General features: G+C 46.8%; 9 protein-coding genes and 2 non-coding genes across 11 annotated transcripts; 9 read left to right on the top strand and 2 right to left on the bottom strand.

Moving 5' to 3' along the window:
• Positions 1 to 489: 489 nt before the first annotated feature.
• On the top strand, positions 490 to 1,791 carry PICMEDRAFT_71650 (hypothetical protein; the record flags this gene model as incomplete). Its single annotated transcript, XM_019163975.1, has 1 exon — positions 490 to 1,791. One exon carries the CDS (start codon positions 490 to 492, stop codon positions 1,789 to 1,791), a length of 1,302 nt encoding a protein of 433 aa, XP_019018711.1.
• Positions 1,792 to 2,284: 493 nt separating this feature from the next.
• Positions 2,285 to 3,016, top strand: PICMEDRAFT_10575 (hypothetical protein; the record flags this gene model as incomplete). Its single annotated transcript, XM_019159691.1, has 1 exon — positions 2,285 to 3,016. The coding sequence occupies one exon, from the start codon at positions 2,285 to 2,287 to the stop codon at positions 3,014 to 3,016; it is 732 nt and encodes a 243-aa protein (XP_019018710.1).
• A 235-nt stretch (positions 3,017 to 3,251) lies between these two features.
• On the top strand, positions 3,252 to 4,406 carry PICMEDRAFT_71648 (hypothetical protein; the record flags this gene model as incomplete). Its single annotated transcript, XM_019163974.1, has 1 exon — positions 3,252 to 4,406. The coding sequence occupies one exon, from the start codon at positions 3,252 to 3,254 to the stop codon at positions 4,404 to 4,406; it is 1,155 nt and encodes a 384-aa protein (XP_019018709.1).
• A 41-nt stretch (positions 4,407 to 4,447) lies between these two features.
• On the top strand, positions 4,448 to 6,983 carry PICMEDRAFT_15529 (hypothetical protein). The gene has a single exon (XM_019160864.1). The coding sequence runs from the start codon at positions 4,657 to 4,659 to the stop codon at positions 6,886 to 6,888; it is 2,232 nt and encodes a 743-aa protein (XP_019018708.1). The 5' UTR covers positions 4,448 to 4,656; the 3' UTR covers positions 6,889 to 6,983.
• Positions 6,984 to 7,210: 227 nt separating this feature from the next.
• PICMEDRAFT_t72 lies at positions 7,211 to 7,282 on the top strand. The gene has a single exon. It is a non-coding gene; the product is annotated as a tRNA-Phe (tRNA).
• Positions 7,283 to 7,616: 334 nt separating this feature from the next.
• Positions 7,617 to 8,588, top strand: PICMEDRAFT_71646 (hypothetical protein; the record flags this gene model as incomplete). Its single annotated transcript, XM_019163973.1, has 1 exon — positions 7,617 to 8,588. One exon carries the CDS (start codon positions 7,617 to 7,619, stop codon positions 8,586 to 8,588), a length of 972 nt encoding a protein of 323 aa, XP_019018707.1.
• Positions 8,589 to 8,827: 239 nt separating this feature from the next.
• On the top strand, positions 8,828 to 9,856 carry PICMEDRAFT_71645 (hypothetical protein; the record flags this gene model as incomplete). The annotated part of the gene is made up of 1 exon (XM_019163972.1): positions 8,828 to 9,856. The coding sequence occupies one exon, from the start codon at positions 8,828 to 8,830 to the stop codon at positions 9,854 to 9,856; it is 1,029 nt and encodes a 342-aa protein (XP_019018706.1).
• Positions 9,821 to 10,753, bottom strand: PICMEDRAFT_58024 (hypothetical protein; the record flags this gene model as incomplete). Its single annotated transcript, XM_019163271.1, has 1 exon — positions 9,821 to 10,753. One exon carries the CDS (start codon positions 10,751 to 10,753, stop codon positions 9,821 to 9,823), a length of 933 nt encoding a protein of 310 aa, XP_019018705.1.
• A 146-nt stretch (positions 10,754 to 10,899) lies between these two features.
• On the bottom strand, positions 10,900 to 15,019 carry PICMEDRAFT_15526 (hypothetical protein). Its single transcript, XM_019160863.1, has one exon. The coding sequence runs from the start codon at positions 14,999 to 15,001 to the stop codon at positions 10,955 to 10,957; it is 4,047 nt and encodes a 1,348-aa protein (XP_019018704.1). The 5' UTR covers positions 15,002 to 15,019; the 3' UTR covers positions 10,900 to 10,954.
• A 511-nt stretch (positions 15,020 to 15,530) lies between these two features.
• Positions 15,531 to 16,016, top strand: PICMEDRAFT_116311 (hypothetical protein). Its single transcript, XM_019159817.1, has one exon. The coding sequence runs from the start codon at positions 15,682 to 15,684 to the stop codon at positions 15,946 to 15,948; it is 267 nt and encodes an 88-aa protein (XP_019018703.1). The 5' UTR covers positions 15,531 to 15,681; the 3' UTR covers positions 15,949 to 16,016.
• A 425-nt stretch (positions 16,017 to 16,441) lies between these two features.
• PICMEDRAFT_t73 lies at positions 16,442 to 16,513 on the top strand. The gene has a single exon. It is a non-coding gene; the product is annotated as a tRNA-His (tRNA).
• Positions 16,514 to 16,522: the final 9 nt, after the last annotated feature.

Here is a 16,522-nt window from a genome sequence, read left to right as displayed (position 1 = left end):
ACAGACACAAGGGCTTGGTAGGCTTGTGTGGGCACGGGTGCGGTTGCTGGGAACGCTGTTGCTGCTGCTGTTGCTGCTGCTAAACTGTCGGGGTCGTCGTCTTCTCCGTAGTCGTCGTGGCGATAGCAGTGCCGGGAGCAATGGCCCCACCGGAGCAGGCCTCCCGTGACGAAACAACCCCAGGATCACCACAAAAGGCGTTGTTGGCTCTCCCTCCCGCAGCGATCGTGGAGGAGGTGAAGTGAGAAAGTGAGGGAGCGTGAGGATGCTCAGCGCCCGCGTGCTCACTGGTAAAGATGGCCAACGGGAGGAGGCAAGAAGACGTAGGGGACGCAGAGGAGACAAGCTGGAGGGTTGGGGGAGATGGGTAGAGACGCATAGACAGCCAGAGAAGCAATGCTGAGGACGCTGTTGATGTTGCGAAGAGCACGGGGCGGGCTAGACGTGCTGGGTCTGCCACGGACGACTCGGACGACTCGGACGACGACCATGAGGCTCGTGCAGAGCCGCCTGTATGCGGGCGGGACGAAGTTCCCGCCCCGGCCGCCGAAGTTCCAGCACAAGACGAAGAAGGAGCTGACGGCGGAGGAGCAGAAGCAGGTGGAGGAGGAGAGGAAGTACCACGAGGCGGTGAACTCGGGGTCGGCGGTGAAGAAGTGGGGGGCCATTCTCGGGTCGAGCGGGTTCAACAAGCGGGCGACGAAGTACTACATCGGGTTGTACGTGGTGTTTCTCTGCTACGGGATCTACTACTTCCGGAAGCTTTTCGGGAGACACCTGGAGGAGGAGGACTTGAAGAAGCTGCGGGACTCCGGGGCGGAGCTGAGCGAGTACCAGAAGCTGCGGATCCGGGACTTGGCGGGCGACCTGCTGCGGACGAAGGACACGCAGAAGTTGAAGGCGTACTACGTGTTGAAGGAGGCGTACGACGCGCAGCCGGAGGAGGAGCGGGCGAAGGCGGGTCCGTTCGACCCTGCGCCGGAGGACATCCGGGACGTGATGGACGTGAGCTTCGAGCAGTGCATCGAGCCGCCGAAGGACTTGAGCGGGTTCTACGACGCGCTGGCGGCGGAGTACGACAGCGACGTGGGCACGGAGGAGATGATGTCGTTCATGGGCGGCAAGCGCAAGTGGCTGATGAGGCACTGCAAGGGCGACGTGTTGGAGGTGGCGTCCGGCACGGGGCGCAACATCGAGTACCTGGACCCGACGGTGGTGCGCAGCTACACCTTCCTCGACGCGTCCCGGAAGATGATGGACGTGTGCTACGACAAGTTCCACGAGCGGTGGCCCAACTTCGAGCGGGCCAAGTTTGTCGTCGGCAAGGCCGAGGAGCTCGTCAAGCTCTCCGCCGCGGGCCCCTCGGGCCGCACGTTCAGGTACGACACCATCGTCGAGACCTTTGGCCTCTGCTCGCACGAGGACCCCGTCCAGGCCCTCAAGAACATGCGGGCCCTGCTCAAGCCCGGCGGCCGAATCGTCCTCCTCGAGCACGGCCGCGGCGAGTACGCCTTCATCAACAAGATCCTCGACCGCCGGGCCCACAAGCACAGCGAGAAGTGGGGCTGCCGCTGGAACCTCGACATCGGCGACCTCGTCGACGAGTCCGGCCTCGAGATCACTGAGGAGAAGCGGGCCCACCTCGGCACCACCTGGATGCTCGTGTGCAAGCGGCCCGAGGACGTTCTCGACATCGACGAGATGTCTGCCCTCGAGAAGTACTTCTTCCCCCGCAGAACAAACCTCGACTCCTCCAACATCGTCAACCGGGACGACAGCCGCCGTCCATAGCCCATGCCACTTCCTTCCCTCCTGTACATAGATCCACAGACTGTAAACACCATCTTTACCACTACTACCACCAGCCCTCATGATATGCGCGGGATTTTCTTCCCGGGCGGGAGGGCAGACGGCCCCGGAGAGAGCTGGGGTCCCGTAGCCGACAACGCCTCTGCGTATAAAAGAGAGACGACGGGCGGGAGGCGGTAGACAGGGTGGAGGATACGGTGGTGGTGGTGGCGAAGGAGCGGCAGAAGACAAGCATTGGGGACGAAAAGCAAACATGGCATCGAGAAGAACGGCAAAGTCGAAGAAAGTGTCATTCGACAACTCGTCCAAGATCGTCGAGATCGACCAGGAGGAGATGGTGACGGTGACGACGTCGACGACGGACGGCGGCAAGACGGCGAAGGTGGTGGGCGGGGGCGGCAGCAGCAGCAGCAGCAGCAGCAGCAGTCCGGAGGCGGCGGGGGCGGGGGCGGAGGACAACTTCGACCCGGACACAATGGACCTCGACTTGACGACGGGCCGCAAGAGACGGGGCCTCAAGCGGGCGGCCGCCGAGACGTTCAGCGTGGAGGCGCTTTCGACGTCGGCGGCAGTGATCCCGTTCCACTTGCCGCTGCTCCTCGTGACGATGCTCGGCGACGGGCAGCTGATGGCGGAGACGAGAGAGGGTCTCCAGCGGGGGTTCACCAACCTCTCGGTGTTGAGTCTCATCTACGCCGTGATGGTGGGGGAGAAGGCCAAGTGCGAGCGGAACCCGTCGCTCAAGAGCAACGGGCCCACCGCCCTCGAGTTCCTCTACACGGCCGTCAGCTACCCGTTCTCGATCGTGCTCTCCGTGCCAATCTACGTGTCGTTCCTGCTCTTCGGGGCGCCGGCGGGCCCGCTCACAGCGCTCACCTTCTACTTGGCGTCCCACGTGTCGCTCATTGTCTTCTTCCCGCTGCTCAACGTGTACAAGCTCACGGACAAGAACGCCAAGAAGACCTGGTGGAGCCTGCTCACGTTCCAGCTCGAGAACTGGAAGTTGAACCAGATGTACTGCGCCAGCGTGGGCGGCCTCGTCGGCTGCTGGCTCGGCGTCATCCCCATCCCCTTGGACTGGGACCGGGACTGGCAGGACTGGCCCATCACCTTGCTCATCGGCGCATACCTCGGCGCCTTTATCGGCGCCGTCGCCAGCTACTTCTACGGCCGCTACGTCCTCTGGAAGTTCAGAAGGAACACCTGAGCCATCCACAGCATCCCCGACTTATGTACCTGTATCGCCATAGCTGTATACACCTCTCCCTCCTACTCTAAACACGGTTCCTCTATACACTCCGTCCGCGAGAGCGCCACAAGAGCCTCCCTCACGCGTTTTGCACAGAGCCGCCTTCAGCGGTGAAGCAGACGGGCACAAGACGGCGGATGAGCCGTGGCCAGGGTGTGCCAGCAAGGAGCAAGGAGCCACCTGTGAGCCAGCAATGTGTGCCAGGAAGAGAGCACGTCGGGCCGCAGACGACTCGGAGGACTCGTCCGCCTCCGACAGCGGCGACGGGAGAAGCGCCAGCAACAACAGCACGGGCACGGACACAGACGGACCAGCCAAGAGACAGCGGTCCAGCACAGAGGCGGCGTACCCGGCGTTCGTGCCGGGCAAGGATGACCTGGCGTACAAGATGGCGGTGGCGATGGCCCGCGTGATGGTGGGGCTCTCGAGCAGAGACCAGGTGCTGAACAAGACCATGGTGGCCAAGATCCTGGACGCCGAAAACAACAAGGGCTCAGGGCTGCAGTTCAAGAAGTCTGTGCTGCCGGCGCTCTCGATGCTCGTGTCGGACGTGTTCCACTACGAGGTCGTGGAGCTGCCGTCGAAGAAGGCGGCGACGGCGGCACCCGGGGCGCCGGCCAATGGTGCCAGCGGCCCCGGCGGCCCCAACGGCACCCAGCACGAGCAGAGACCCGTCCAGCCGCACAAGAGTGCCCCCTCCGACGAGTTCATCCTTGTGAACAGACTTCCGCCCTCTCTGCGGGCGCTCAACTACACGTTCATGGCCGAACACACACAGCCCATCGGCAAGTCTCTGCGGGCGATGGACCGCAGCAAACACGCTGGCAGCACTGGCGGCGCCGCCGCCGCCGCCGCCACCAGCATCTACGGCGAGGACCTCCCGAGACCCACGTCGGGCCTCGTCCAGAGCGGCATCACGCTTCTCGTCCTCTGCCTCGTGCTTCTCCACGGAAACAACATCCTCCAGAGCGACCTCGTGCTCCTCCTGCGAACGAAGTTCGGACTCAAGTTCAAGGAGAAGGAGACCGTCTCCATTCTCGGCGACCAGACGCTCACCGACTTCCTGGCGATGCTCGGCAGACACGACTACCTTGACCGCACCTTGATCACAGCCACGGGCGCCGCAGGCACGGGCACGGGCACAGCCGCTAGCAGCCAGCGGGCCGTCAACTCGAGATCCACACGCCACGACGACAACACTTTGATTCTCCGCCTCGGACGACGCTGCCGGGTCGAGTGGAGCGTCGACGAGTTTGTCGGCCTCTTCCGCCAGCTCATGCAGGACGATTGGACAGAGCAGCTCCAGGAGAGTGCCGTCTACACCGTGAAAAGCGTCTGGAAACAGTAGATAAATAGAAGATAGATAATAATACCCACACATCAGATCCCGCCCCCGCTCCGTTTCCGGCCTCACCGCGTGAGGGGCCGGCCGGTCTCCCCAGAAATGAAGAGCTTCTTCGCCTGTTTGACGTGACGGCCCGATGAAGACAGCGCCTGCGCCTGGCTGCACCCCAAACTTCAGAGTCAGGACGCTGTGTTGCCGCAGCTGAAGGTATCTGCACGGTTTGCATCCCACTTCCCTGGTTCAGACGTCCCCCATGTCGACACTGACCGGTTTGCACGACATCGGGCCGGATGACGAGATGCAGCATGACTCAGCACAGACAAAACGGCCGTCCCACAGCCACGCCAAGAAGGTGGCGTTGATCAGCTCATCCATCGCCGCTTTGGCGTCGGGCACCCCGTACCTCTACGGCGTCTACTCGCCGCAATTGATCAACAGATGCGGCTTTTCGGCCCTAGACTCGTCTTATCTCTCCTTTTCGGGGAACATCGGGTCGTCCATCGGAGGCTTCTTTGCCGGCTTGATCATCGACAAGTTTGGCATCTCGGCCGGCATCTTGCTCGGGGCGTTGCTTGAGTTCACCGGGTTTTTTGTCTTCTACTTCAACTACAAGCACGCGTTGCACAACTTCGTGCACTTGGTGTTCGCCATGGTCTGCATCGGGTTCGGCTCTGTCTTGGCCTACTTTGCCACGATCAAGGTGGCCACCGTCAACTTCCCCCGCCACCGAGGCTTTGCCAACGCCTGTCCGGTCAGCTCGTACGGCTTAGCCGCCTTGTTCTACGCCTTCGTGTCCACTGTCTGGTTTGCCGACGACGTCGAGGGCCTACTCAAGTTCATTGCCTTCTTCTCAGGAATCGTCATTGCAGCGTCGAGCATATTCATAGGAATCTACGAAACAGAAGAGGACGACAGTGACAACGCCATCGTCAATGACGCCGTCAATGAGAACGATGGTGAGTACAGCGATTCTTCCGACGAGAACGAGCTCGAAGTCGGGCTCCAGTACTTATTGAAAGGGCACCGTGGTTCTTTTGCGCAGGTAGGGAACCTGCTTAAAAACGAGTCTTCCAGCTCCTTGTTTTCGGACGCCTCGGACGCCTCCTCCATCGCCTCTTCGACGGCCCCCTCCTCGAGAAACTCCTCGGTGGCTCTTTCACGAAATCCATCTTTCTCTTCTCAAAATCCAATCTCTATCAACCCGTCAGGGGTTTTGAGGTCCAACAGCAACAATGCGCTGCCTAATCTTTCTGGATCTCCTATAGACTTCAAGGCAAAACAGACGATGTTTCGAAGTGGCTCCTTCAGAATCGCTTCCTCCATCAGCAATTCTCCCAGGAATGGACGTTTTTTTGGAAGCATGACCCAAAAGCAACCCATCTTCAACCCGAAGGCAACACCGACCGAAGAGTCTCCGTTGATCGGCAGCAGCTTTTCAGAGCCTCCACAGACTGCTAACAATTCTCTCATAAATTCACTGTCTTCATCACCAGCCGGCCTTTTCACCAACTCGCCAAAATCCTCAAATGATTTGAAGGCGACAAAGGCGCAATCTTACAGCAACATACCGTTTTCACCAAATGTGACTTCTTCCGAATCGGCCAATACGAACGGTGGTGGAGATATCGATGTCAACGGCAAGATCAATAGCAAAAGCGATGGGGCAGTCAATATGGCAACCCTTTTGAGTAAACAGAAGCCAAAGAGTCGAGGAAGTCGGAAGAAGAGGAAGGAGCTGTCGCCCAAGGAACATGTAATGAGCCTATTCAAAAACAGGCTGTTCCTATCACACTACGCCCTAAATGCATGCTATTGCTCAATTGGCCAGGTGTACATTTTCAGCATAGGGTTCATTGTCCGTGCCCAGGTCAATTACTACAGGGCTCATAATCCGTCGGCAGTCATTCTCAAACTAGCCTTGTACCTGTCTAACGGTTCACACTCAGGAAACTTGGCCGTAACGTACCAGGCACTACAGGTGAGCATAATCTCGTTTTCCAACTTTTTAGGGAGGTTGCTCTCGGGTCCTGCGTCGGATCTACTTCATAAACGGCTCAAACTAAGCAAGATCTACGTGGTCATTTTCTCCTTGCTTTTCCTCACGCTGGGCCAGGTGTCGCTTCTAATATCCAACAAACTCGACTACCTATCCCTCACTTCGTTTTTGATAGGACTATCATATGGGTCGATATATGGTACAATGCCATCAATTCTTGCGGATTCGTTTGGGTCCAAAAACTTTGCAACGACATGGGCATTAATGGGAACAGGTCCCATTAGTTTATTTTTGGTTCTAAGTGACTATTTTGGGACAGTTTACGACGAAAACAGCGAGTGGTCGTATCTAGGAGACGTCAAACTGAAAATGTGCTTGAAGGGCAAGGACTGTTACTGGGACGTTTTTGCCTTAAACACAGTCGCATGCTTACTATTGTTTGTTGGCTACTTCTGGTTACTGTTCTACGCGGGCAGGAGGAAAAGTTAATTCAAATATCTGTATCTGTATCTGTATCTGTATAATAAAGCATATATAGACACAATGTAAGAAAATTATGACTGGAAAAAAGAGAAATGATCAGCATATCCAACCATTATTGAAGTAAGCATCAAATCTCCCGCAGTCGAACTGCTTCTGGAAAACATTACTCTCAAGCTTCTGAGCTAGTCAAGTGCAAAAAATAAAAAATGCGCTTATCGGCTTGCTTTCCTATTACAGCATAACCATTGGTTAGGCTGGAGCTTAGCCGATCCCTTAAGACCTTACTTCAATCACCAGGACATAGCAAGAGTTTCCCAAACAGGAAATAGCGGCTTTAGCTCAGTGGGAGAGCGCCAGACTGAAGATCTGGAGGCCCTGTGTTCGATCCACAGAAGTCGCATTTATTTTTTTGGCCAAGAGGTCATTTTTTTGGTGGGGAATGTTCAACTAGTACAGAAAAGCCCCCTTCCTCTTTTCAACTTCAACAAACACCTCTACTATAACCCGACTCATCTTGCTACCTCTTACTCTTGTATCCGGTTTCCCCGGAAAAGACTGCCCAAATAACTCGATTCCTCATCTCTGTGTGTTCACAATGGGGAGCTTCGCGTCGAGCTGTGCGCAGACCTATAGTAAGTTAGACGGGGCCTTTTGCGAATATGACCGAACATGCACCCAGAGTATGAGAATCGAAGCAGTTTGATGGTATATCGGTAAAACACATTGGCTCGGTAATGATTCACCAGCAATCGAGGAGTATATCATTCCAGTCGATAAAGTCTCTTTTCAAATCGACTAGACCCACGCCAGCCACGGAATTACAACAGCCATTGACTTCATTGCCAAATGCTACAGGTAACGGGGCTTTCGTGGAGCCAATAAGCTTCCAAGTCCTGGGAGCTTCTTCAAACCTTTTGAACATCAAGCTGCCAAGGTCGTCAATTCTGAATATACGCTACTCCAACTACCAGCAAAAAATAATTGCAATCAATGGTCACATTAATTCGATGTATACAGAGCTTGCCAGGTCCAACGAGAACAACCTCATTTTCCAAAGGTGCTTCAACCAGTCCGAACCGATGTCTCTGTTGATGTCTCTAAATGCGCAAAATGCAAATTTTGCCGTGCTCAACACCCTGAAATTCAACTGGATCATCAAAAGATCATCGCTATTCGCATGGTCGGGGCCTTCGATCAAGCCAGCCTCATCGGATGCAGATGCCAATTTGATCCAGATGAACGGGGAAGGAACCTTTGTTGTTGCAACCCCGGGACAAATAATACAGATAAATCTTTCAGAAAATGAATCCTTACAGGTCAACTCCAAGTCTCTCGTTGGATACAGCACAACTAACGATAAGCTTTCGGATTCCATAGCCGAATTGAACAACGGTGTCAAGAGCGTTGTAGATGTCAGCGTGAAAAAGGCACCGCTTTTTCTGAGGCTCAACTGGATGAGACGCTATTTTTCCGTGCCGGAGAAGTTTTGGAACGAGCCAACTGTTCATCAAATCACCCAAACTCTAAGTTCTATGTCGAGAGCTCTAAAAACATTTTTCAACTACGTTAGAGCAAAGCTAATAAGCTCCAAAAGATCGGGTTACTTTATTGACGTGAAGGGACCAAGGACAGTCTTCCTGTCGAATGCAGTTAACGTCAATGATCAAATATTAACTGACAGTGAGCTCAAAAAACTTTTGTCCTAATTAAGGGCTTTATCTCATCATTGCCGATGCTCCTAATTATTTATTTACCTATTTATTTGTATAGATACTAATAACCTGTTGTTTTACTGTTTTCTCCGTTCATCCTTCTTATTAATTACTCTTCCTAAAACTTCCAGCATGCTATATACCAAAGTGCTTGACATGAATTTGATATGCGCAGTCCGAATGCGCAGCTTTAAATTTCAAGAAATCTTCTCTACTTTCTCTGTGAATCAAAAATGAAGTCTATCAAAACTCTCAGCAACTCGAAGGCTATGCATATTGATATGAATAGAGTCAGGCGCTTTTCAAAGTTTGTTAAGGCGACCTCAATCCCCACAGAAGAAGAAGTTTCTAGAATCAGATCTCGGCTACTCAAAAGCTCTTGGCACCTTTTTGACGATGTGATATCCACTTATCCTGCCAAGCAATTGTATGTAACGCTTGAATCTTTGCTCAATAAGTCAAACTTTCCATTCATGGAATCTCTTAATAGTGATAATGATGTTTATCGTGAAAATTTTGACCTCAACAAACAGTTCAAAATCGGTGATAATCTCCCGATTGGCTACTCTTTGGCGTACTGTAATCCCTTGTCAAGCGAACAAGAACTAAGCCCGGATGGATACGACAACTACCACGCACCTACTACAAACAGTAAAGAATTTTTCAAAAGGAGAATGTGGGTAAGTGGGAGCTTTAACTATGACAAGTCTAACTCGTTGAGATTTGGAGATACAATACATTTTACAGAGACAGTTGAGAGAGTAAAATTTCTGCCGAAAAATAACGTTATATTTGCTGATTACAAACGGTGTTTCGATAATACCCACGGAAATTCCTTGATTGAATTCAGAAGGTTGTGCTACCTTGATAAAAAATTTGAAACTACAGAAAAAGAGAGTAAAACTTCCTCGATCGTGCCTGACAAAAGCATAGTTTTACATCCTTCAATCATAACAAGTTTCCGAATGAGTGCATTGACTTTTAACTCCCACCAAATCCATTATAACCCTCAGTACGCCCAGAATATTGAAAATTACACGGATGTTGTTTTAGAGGCCCCTTTGCTAGTCGCATTGGTCCTGCAGTTTTGGTCTGATAATAACCCAGGCACAATGATCTCATCATTCAAATACAAAATCACATCCCCATGTTTCATTAATGCTCCAATGACAATCAATTATAAAATGTGTGATGATCATACACAGCTATGGATTTGCAACGACAAATCAAGAACGTGCTTTGAATCGACAATTCAAAGATAGGTCTTTTTCGTGGAGACCTTGAAGTTTCTGCTCTTGATTTTTCCATTTTTTCCACTTCTTGGCTGATTTTTTGTCAAGATCTAACACGAACACTTCACCCTTACTGAGATTCATGAAAATAGAGACGTCTCGCAAAGTCATGTTTAGCTGTAAATCCTCATTTACATCATACTCTGAAGTCAGTTGCATAAGTCGGTCATGAATTTCAATGCTATTTTGCAACTCATACAAGCTCAGTATTAAGGCATAATTTGCAATCACACAATTTTTTAGGCTCTGAAATATATCGATGTTGGTCTGAGTCCTCCTTCCCAGTTCTTCCTGTAACTCTTTGCACCATTCAGATATGCCTTTTTCGCCTTTCAAAAGTTTTAAATGGCAAGAAACAAATTCTTGGCCTTTTGACTTCGCAATCAAACAATTGCGACAATTTTTATGACTAGCCGGCAGTTGATATAGCCATTTAGGCTTAAATTCAAAAACTATCTCTTTCTCTGCCTTGTGCACGAGGAAGATGTGATATTTACTGAGCTGTATGCGTTCGTACTCTGACAGGCTGTGCGAAAGAATATTCTTCATAATTAAGCAATAGGTCTCGTTCGGGTATAGTTTTATAGATAATCCTTTACACTTTGCCAAGGTTTGGAATTCACAAATAGTTTGTTGCTTTATTGTGAGAAGTGATGCACTCACCATGTATTTTCTGATACTGTTAAAAGCACTCGACTGCAGGTAAAAGAAGATTTCCTCTGTGGAAACTTCGGTACCGACTAACCGAAATCTGACAACCTTCCCTCTGAACTTTACGCAGCTGCCTTTGTATGCAAATACAGCGTTTGCTGATCCTGATCCAACGTATTCCCAATCATTTTCTGTTGATGTATCATCTATCACCATTGGGCGAGAGTCTTGAGTTATCTTACTCAGTTTGATTCATACACATAAAGGGAAAAAGTAGAATGATTTTCCAATTTCATTCTTTATCTATCAGCTGGAGGGCCGCGTTTTTCGAAGCGGTCTGAAATTGTTCGATAGAGGGGTGTAGTACCCCACATAATACTTTTAGAGCTAATATTACAAAACTTTTCCATCTCCACTTCATTGGAGGGAAATCATATCTCTATATATATCAACCAATGCATCCTTGCCAAGCCTCATGGCAAACATTCTCTTTTTGTCTTCATTCATGCTACTAAACTTGGTAAGAAGTCTGTATTCGATGAATGGCCTCTTAATTACAGTCAGTTCATCCTGCAAATTTCCAACGGCATTCATTTTAGGATTCAAACCGAGCCAGTGGTGTTCCTTCTCAGCAATGTAGTTTTGCAAAGAATAAAGTCTTCGGTACTGGTATTCATTAATGGGTGAGACTTTGTAAAAAGAACCATCAATATTACTTGCAATAACCTCGTAACCCAAATCGACATCCTTTCTGATTGGGAGGGTGGAAACCATAGAAAACAGCGACCTCCTCCTACTACAATTCATCATTTTGGTAGTGTGAGCGTTAGAGCGAAATGAAGACCTTTTGAGCAGTTTGAGACCCTTCAATGAGTTTGGATCGTACGGATCATATTGGAAAATGTGTAAGATCGAATTGTCATCCGAAGCCAAAATGTAAAGATTTTGATTGTGAACAATAAATTCAGATTCGCTCAAACTCATATGGTTTTCATCTTTTCCTAAAGTGAGCATACGGTAAGGCTCAGCATCGAAGCCATACAAGGTAACACTGTGATAACAATCTCCAACAAGCATCAAATTTTCGAATGATTTAACTTTTCCTGAGTACAAGGAAGTGTCAGTGAAAGCAACTGGAGCTGCATTCCCCTCCCCCTTGAGCATGCGGACAAGCATTCGTTGCCCTTGGATCACAGCAAATCTTCCATCCACTGCACATGCATCCAATACAGGACCTTTGGCTGTCTCACTGCATAAAACTTTGAGTCTATGTTTTGCTTCAGGTTTGCCAGGCTCAGGAACAACATTGATCAAATCACATAGTTTCCAAGTTCCATCAGTTGAGACATCTTCACTCTGAAAAATTCCTGTTCCAACAAATATCACAACTCTATTCCCATCAGTTCCATTTACTTTCAAGTTTAGTACGTTTAAAGTTGTGCAAGATTCGTTTTCTTCCAATTCGAGCGTGTCAACAATTGACCACTTTTCAGGTGATAACACTTTAATGCTTCCCCTGTAATTCTGAGCTGCTATCCGGTAATCGTTTTTGATCTCTGGTTCAGAAGCATCCTCTCCTTCTGATTCCTTTGGCTTAGGGCGAAAAATTTCTCTCTTTAAAGTTGAAATTAAGAATGTATTGGAAAGTTCATGATACACTATTTTATTCACTGTCTCTCCCACTTCACATTTACGGATTGGTAGTTTGTTAGAATAATCAAATTCAAGATCTAACTGAACCATGCGGCAAGACTTTTTATCATCAATTGTTATCAAACCGCTTTTGCACTTTTCATTCGAAAAAGGTGCAAAGTAAAGTAAGGGTTTGGCAGTGAACTTAAACATTCTTGGGAATGAATTGCATTGCTTGCAGATAATGAAAGGCGTAGCTCCTGTGACCATGACAACATTTGAACCATCTAAATCGTCAATCTTGAACAAGTTTCTCTCAATTTTAGTGGCGTAAGAATAGGAGTTTGCTGGTGCTCCAGTAATAGGAAGCTGAAATAAATCGTTAGCCTTAATGAATCTATAATATTGTTGAACAGGGTCAAAGAACAGTTCGTACATTATTATCTCACCACCAAAGGTAAGTATAACAAGATAGTTTTTGATGTTAAATTCATCCCCTATTTTGGTGAAAATGCATTGTTTGAGGATCGGATCAACATCTGCCTCATAATTAGGGTCCATAGGTGATAGCTGTAAGTATTCAGACATTTTATGTATGTTTTTGAACTCAAAAACTTTCTCCAAGTGCTCTTTTCTGAATACAAGTAATCTATTATCAGCGGTGACCAGCCAAAACAATACTTCTTCTTCTAGATTTATTTTAACCTCAGCTGGCTCACCTGACGCTGCTCTTTTCTTTACAGGAGTAGCATGATTTAGTAAGGATGAACGTGAAATCCAAGCATTTGTGAAAATCAAAAAGTTGAGTAAAGCTGGAAGGTCCATCTTGGAAAGTTTTTTGGTTGCATCGTCATATTCTAGAATTTCAATCTCACCGGTTGTCATAATGACAACAATGTAATTTTCGTGAATAACAGAATGATTTATTTCCTTTTCAAACGACATAGAAGTGACTCTTCCAAAGCCCATACTATAAATCATGACTTTGTGTGCCAATACCTGAACTGGTCTCACCCTTTTTTCTGTAACTATTGAGCCGAACTGTATCGTATAAGAATTGTTCTTGAAGTTTTTACTCACTAAATCTTTGTAGTTCTTTTCTACCTCAAAAATTTGTGTTTTTGCTGTTTTTTGGTCCGTTGTTATTAAAAACTTTGTGTCACCTTTGTGGTTCGAGACTGTCCAGATTTTGCTAGCGTTAGAAAACTTCAAAGATGATTTGATGAGAGGTTTAACAGATGGTGTTATAATTGAGACTGCGCCACATTCATCTAACCCAGAAGAAGCAAAAATGGCAGTTTCTTTGTAACTTGGATTTGGAAGTCCCAAAATTTTAGACTCCACTGAGGTGTACCCTAACGTAAAGTCTGATACAGGGCCAACATTGATGATACTATCAGACACCACAAGGGTGCAACTCGTTAATGAAGAAGTTAGTCCTTCATTGTTTTGATTCAATTCATCTTCATATAGCCAGAAATCGTCATCTGCATCAAATATGTCTGCTCCTATTTCCGATTTGGAAGTTGTCTCTTTTGCAGTGGGCTCATGGTACCAATTGAGTAGTAGACCATCACTTCCTTGGGCACAAATAAATATCAGATTTTTATTTGAAATATATGTGATATCCAAAACAGATCTTACCTTGAAACTGGAGTACGTTGACTCGCTGTTCACGGAGATTCTATTTAAATTGGAAATACCTCCAATTTCGTCGAAGATAAGCGTGTAAAATTTCCCACTTTTGCTTACTAGTAACACTTCACTATCGCCTATCTGGCAGACCTCAGAAAGCTCAAGAAGAAGATCCAAACTTGATTGATTTTTCAAGGTAAGAGAGCTTGTTTCTGCATAGAATTCGTTGGTGTAAATTCCTTTAGTTGCACCCAAGGAGTTAATGTGAATAATTTCGTTTGACCCAATGAGAAGAAAACCATTTATAGGGCGTTCTAAAGGGTGAATACGGTCTATGTCATATGGTAGGTCTGCTATCTCAATAATGACATCAGCAGATTTTGTCTCTAGATCCAAAGACAAAACAAGAACCTTCATGTTGTCTTTTGCCTGAGGTAAATATCCCGCCCATGATAGTGTTTCTGGAGCATATAAGATTGCCAAAGTTGGATTTGGGTAAGAATGTAAAAACTGAATGTCGACAATATTCTTCAAATCGGTATGCAAGGTTTTGGCGTTTACCAGAAAGCTCTCTTCAAATAAATCACTTCCTAATGCAGAATCTAGCTCTGAAATTTTTGAATTCTCTTTTTGATCTATAGTAGGTTTGTAATCATCATTCAAATCGAAATCTCCAATGTCAGCTTTTTTAAATGGGAGGAATACGAATAGGTCATCAACAAACATGGCAGAACAGCCATAGTTTGGGTCTGTTCGATGTAGTACATCAGAAGTACTTAGCTTTTCCATAAGTAATGAATCAAGGACAGTCTCATAGTAATGCAAACTCACCACACTCACCAAAAAATCAGATGGGTTCCATTTTACAACTGAAATTTTTGCTGTTTCTGTTGACACAAGTAGATAATCAACATCTTCGTTTTCGTTGGATCTGAATTTATGGATATCTAGAATTTTCCCGTTTAACGCATACTCAGACACGAGTTCTAACTTATATGCCGGTTTGAAAACCTCTTCAGGTAAACTTACATTTTCTTCATTGACATTGGCATCTTCCTTTTCGATACACAATACATTGAATATTTGTAACAGAGTTCCTTTGGATACAACCAAGTTATTCTGGTCCTTGGATATAAAATTGCAATGAATGCTAAAAAGCGAAGTTGATGGATATACAAACTGGTTGTAAACGTCCATTATGTGATGAAATGCAATGTTTATAGTAATGTATACTTATTGCAAAACAAATTAAATTTAACTAAGCCTAATGCAAGTCAGAGAACAGTGGTTCACATGTTTTCATCGGCTTTCATGAAAGTTTTCCTTGAGTTGTGACGTTGTGTTACGTAACCAGAATTATAAAAAATGTTGTTGATTTTTGTAAAAAGCTTACTGATAGGTTAGCGCTAAAGCTTAAACAGCGCTGAGGCATGACCGGGAATACTACCACGGATAGCCATGGTAATTGGATTACCGTTCACAATGATATATAGTCTGAGGCCATACATAAATATAGAGGCTGGATCTTTTCTTGAGCTGATGACTCAGCTACTATTAGGTTATCCACAACTTTGAACCTATATATAACCTCTGATGATTTGAACGTTAGTTTCGATAAGGATGAGAAGCCTTAACTAGCTATGTTCCATGTATCGATTAAGATGTTAGAAATTTTAGAGTTTTTTTTGGGATGCTGCTTCTTTGACTCGGCTCCCCTTGCCCTACATCAGCCATCTATGACAATTCGAAAAAGAAGCCACAATTTTCCATTCAGCAATTGTTGTTGTCTTACTTTAGCATAAAATTAAAGCAGCTATCTTTCTTTTCAGAATGGGAGTCTGTTATCATATTCCATTTGAAAAAAGCTTTAAAATCTCATGACCTTCACAGCCGAGTTTGCACATGAAAACAGAATTGCAGCCGAAAAAGGCTTTTTTCATGCTCTGACTTCCTTGCTGTTTTTTTTCTACCTCTCTGGTCAGGACACACACATTTTAACCAGTCACAATCACACAAGCATGATGAACGCACCCCTTTTCCATATAGCGAGCCCAACTAGAAACGCTCTAGTTTTAACGCCTTTGCTATCCCAAAAAAACGGCAGAAGTATAACTGTTGAGATAAGATGCCGAAGCCAATCATGATCGAGGGATAAGAGATAAGAATCTTATCATGATAAGGTATCTTAGGGTTGAGATAAGATGCCGAGGCCAATAAGGATTGAGTGATAAGAGATAAGAGTCTTATCATGATAAGGCATCTTAAGTAATCTAAAACTGGAAAGTTAGCCGCCATGATAAATGAATAATGGCAAGTTTAACCGAAGGTGTAAGTGTATAAATACAAGAGGTTTGTCCCTTGTATTTATGTTTGAGAATATTAGTTTGTAGGCTAGTTATATTAGTTATATATTAATAAGCAACAACTATAATAAAGTGAACAATATACTATGGATATTCATAATAGAATAGCTAGATTACAACAATAACAGAGCCAGCTTAAATAAAATATGGAAAAACTGCTTATCTTAACTACACTCTTGGTTGCAAAAGCTACAGGATAGTTGCTAATTGTATTTTGAATTACTCAAGCCTAATAGGCATTATATACTACCATGAGCGTCAAAGATTTTATTAAGCCGTTCTAGTATAGTGGTGAGTACGTATCGTTGTGGCCGATAAGACCCAGGTTCGATTCCTGGGAGCGGCACTTAAATTT

The sequence above is a fragment of the Pichia membranifaciens genome, assembly GCF_001661235.1.
Source record: "Pichia membranifaciens NRRL Y-2026 unplaced genomic scaffold PICMEscaffold_2, whole genome shotgun sequence".
Taxonomy (NCBI): domain Eukaryota; kingdom Fungi; phylum Ascomycota; class Pichiomycetes; order Pichiales; family Pichiaceae; genus Pichia; species Pichia membranifaciens.
Note: the sequence above shows the minus strand (reverse complement) of the source record. Positions and strands in the feature narration are given on the sequence as shown.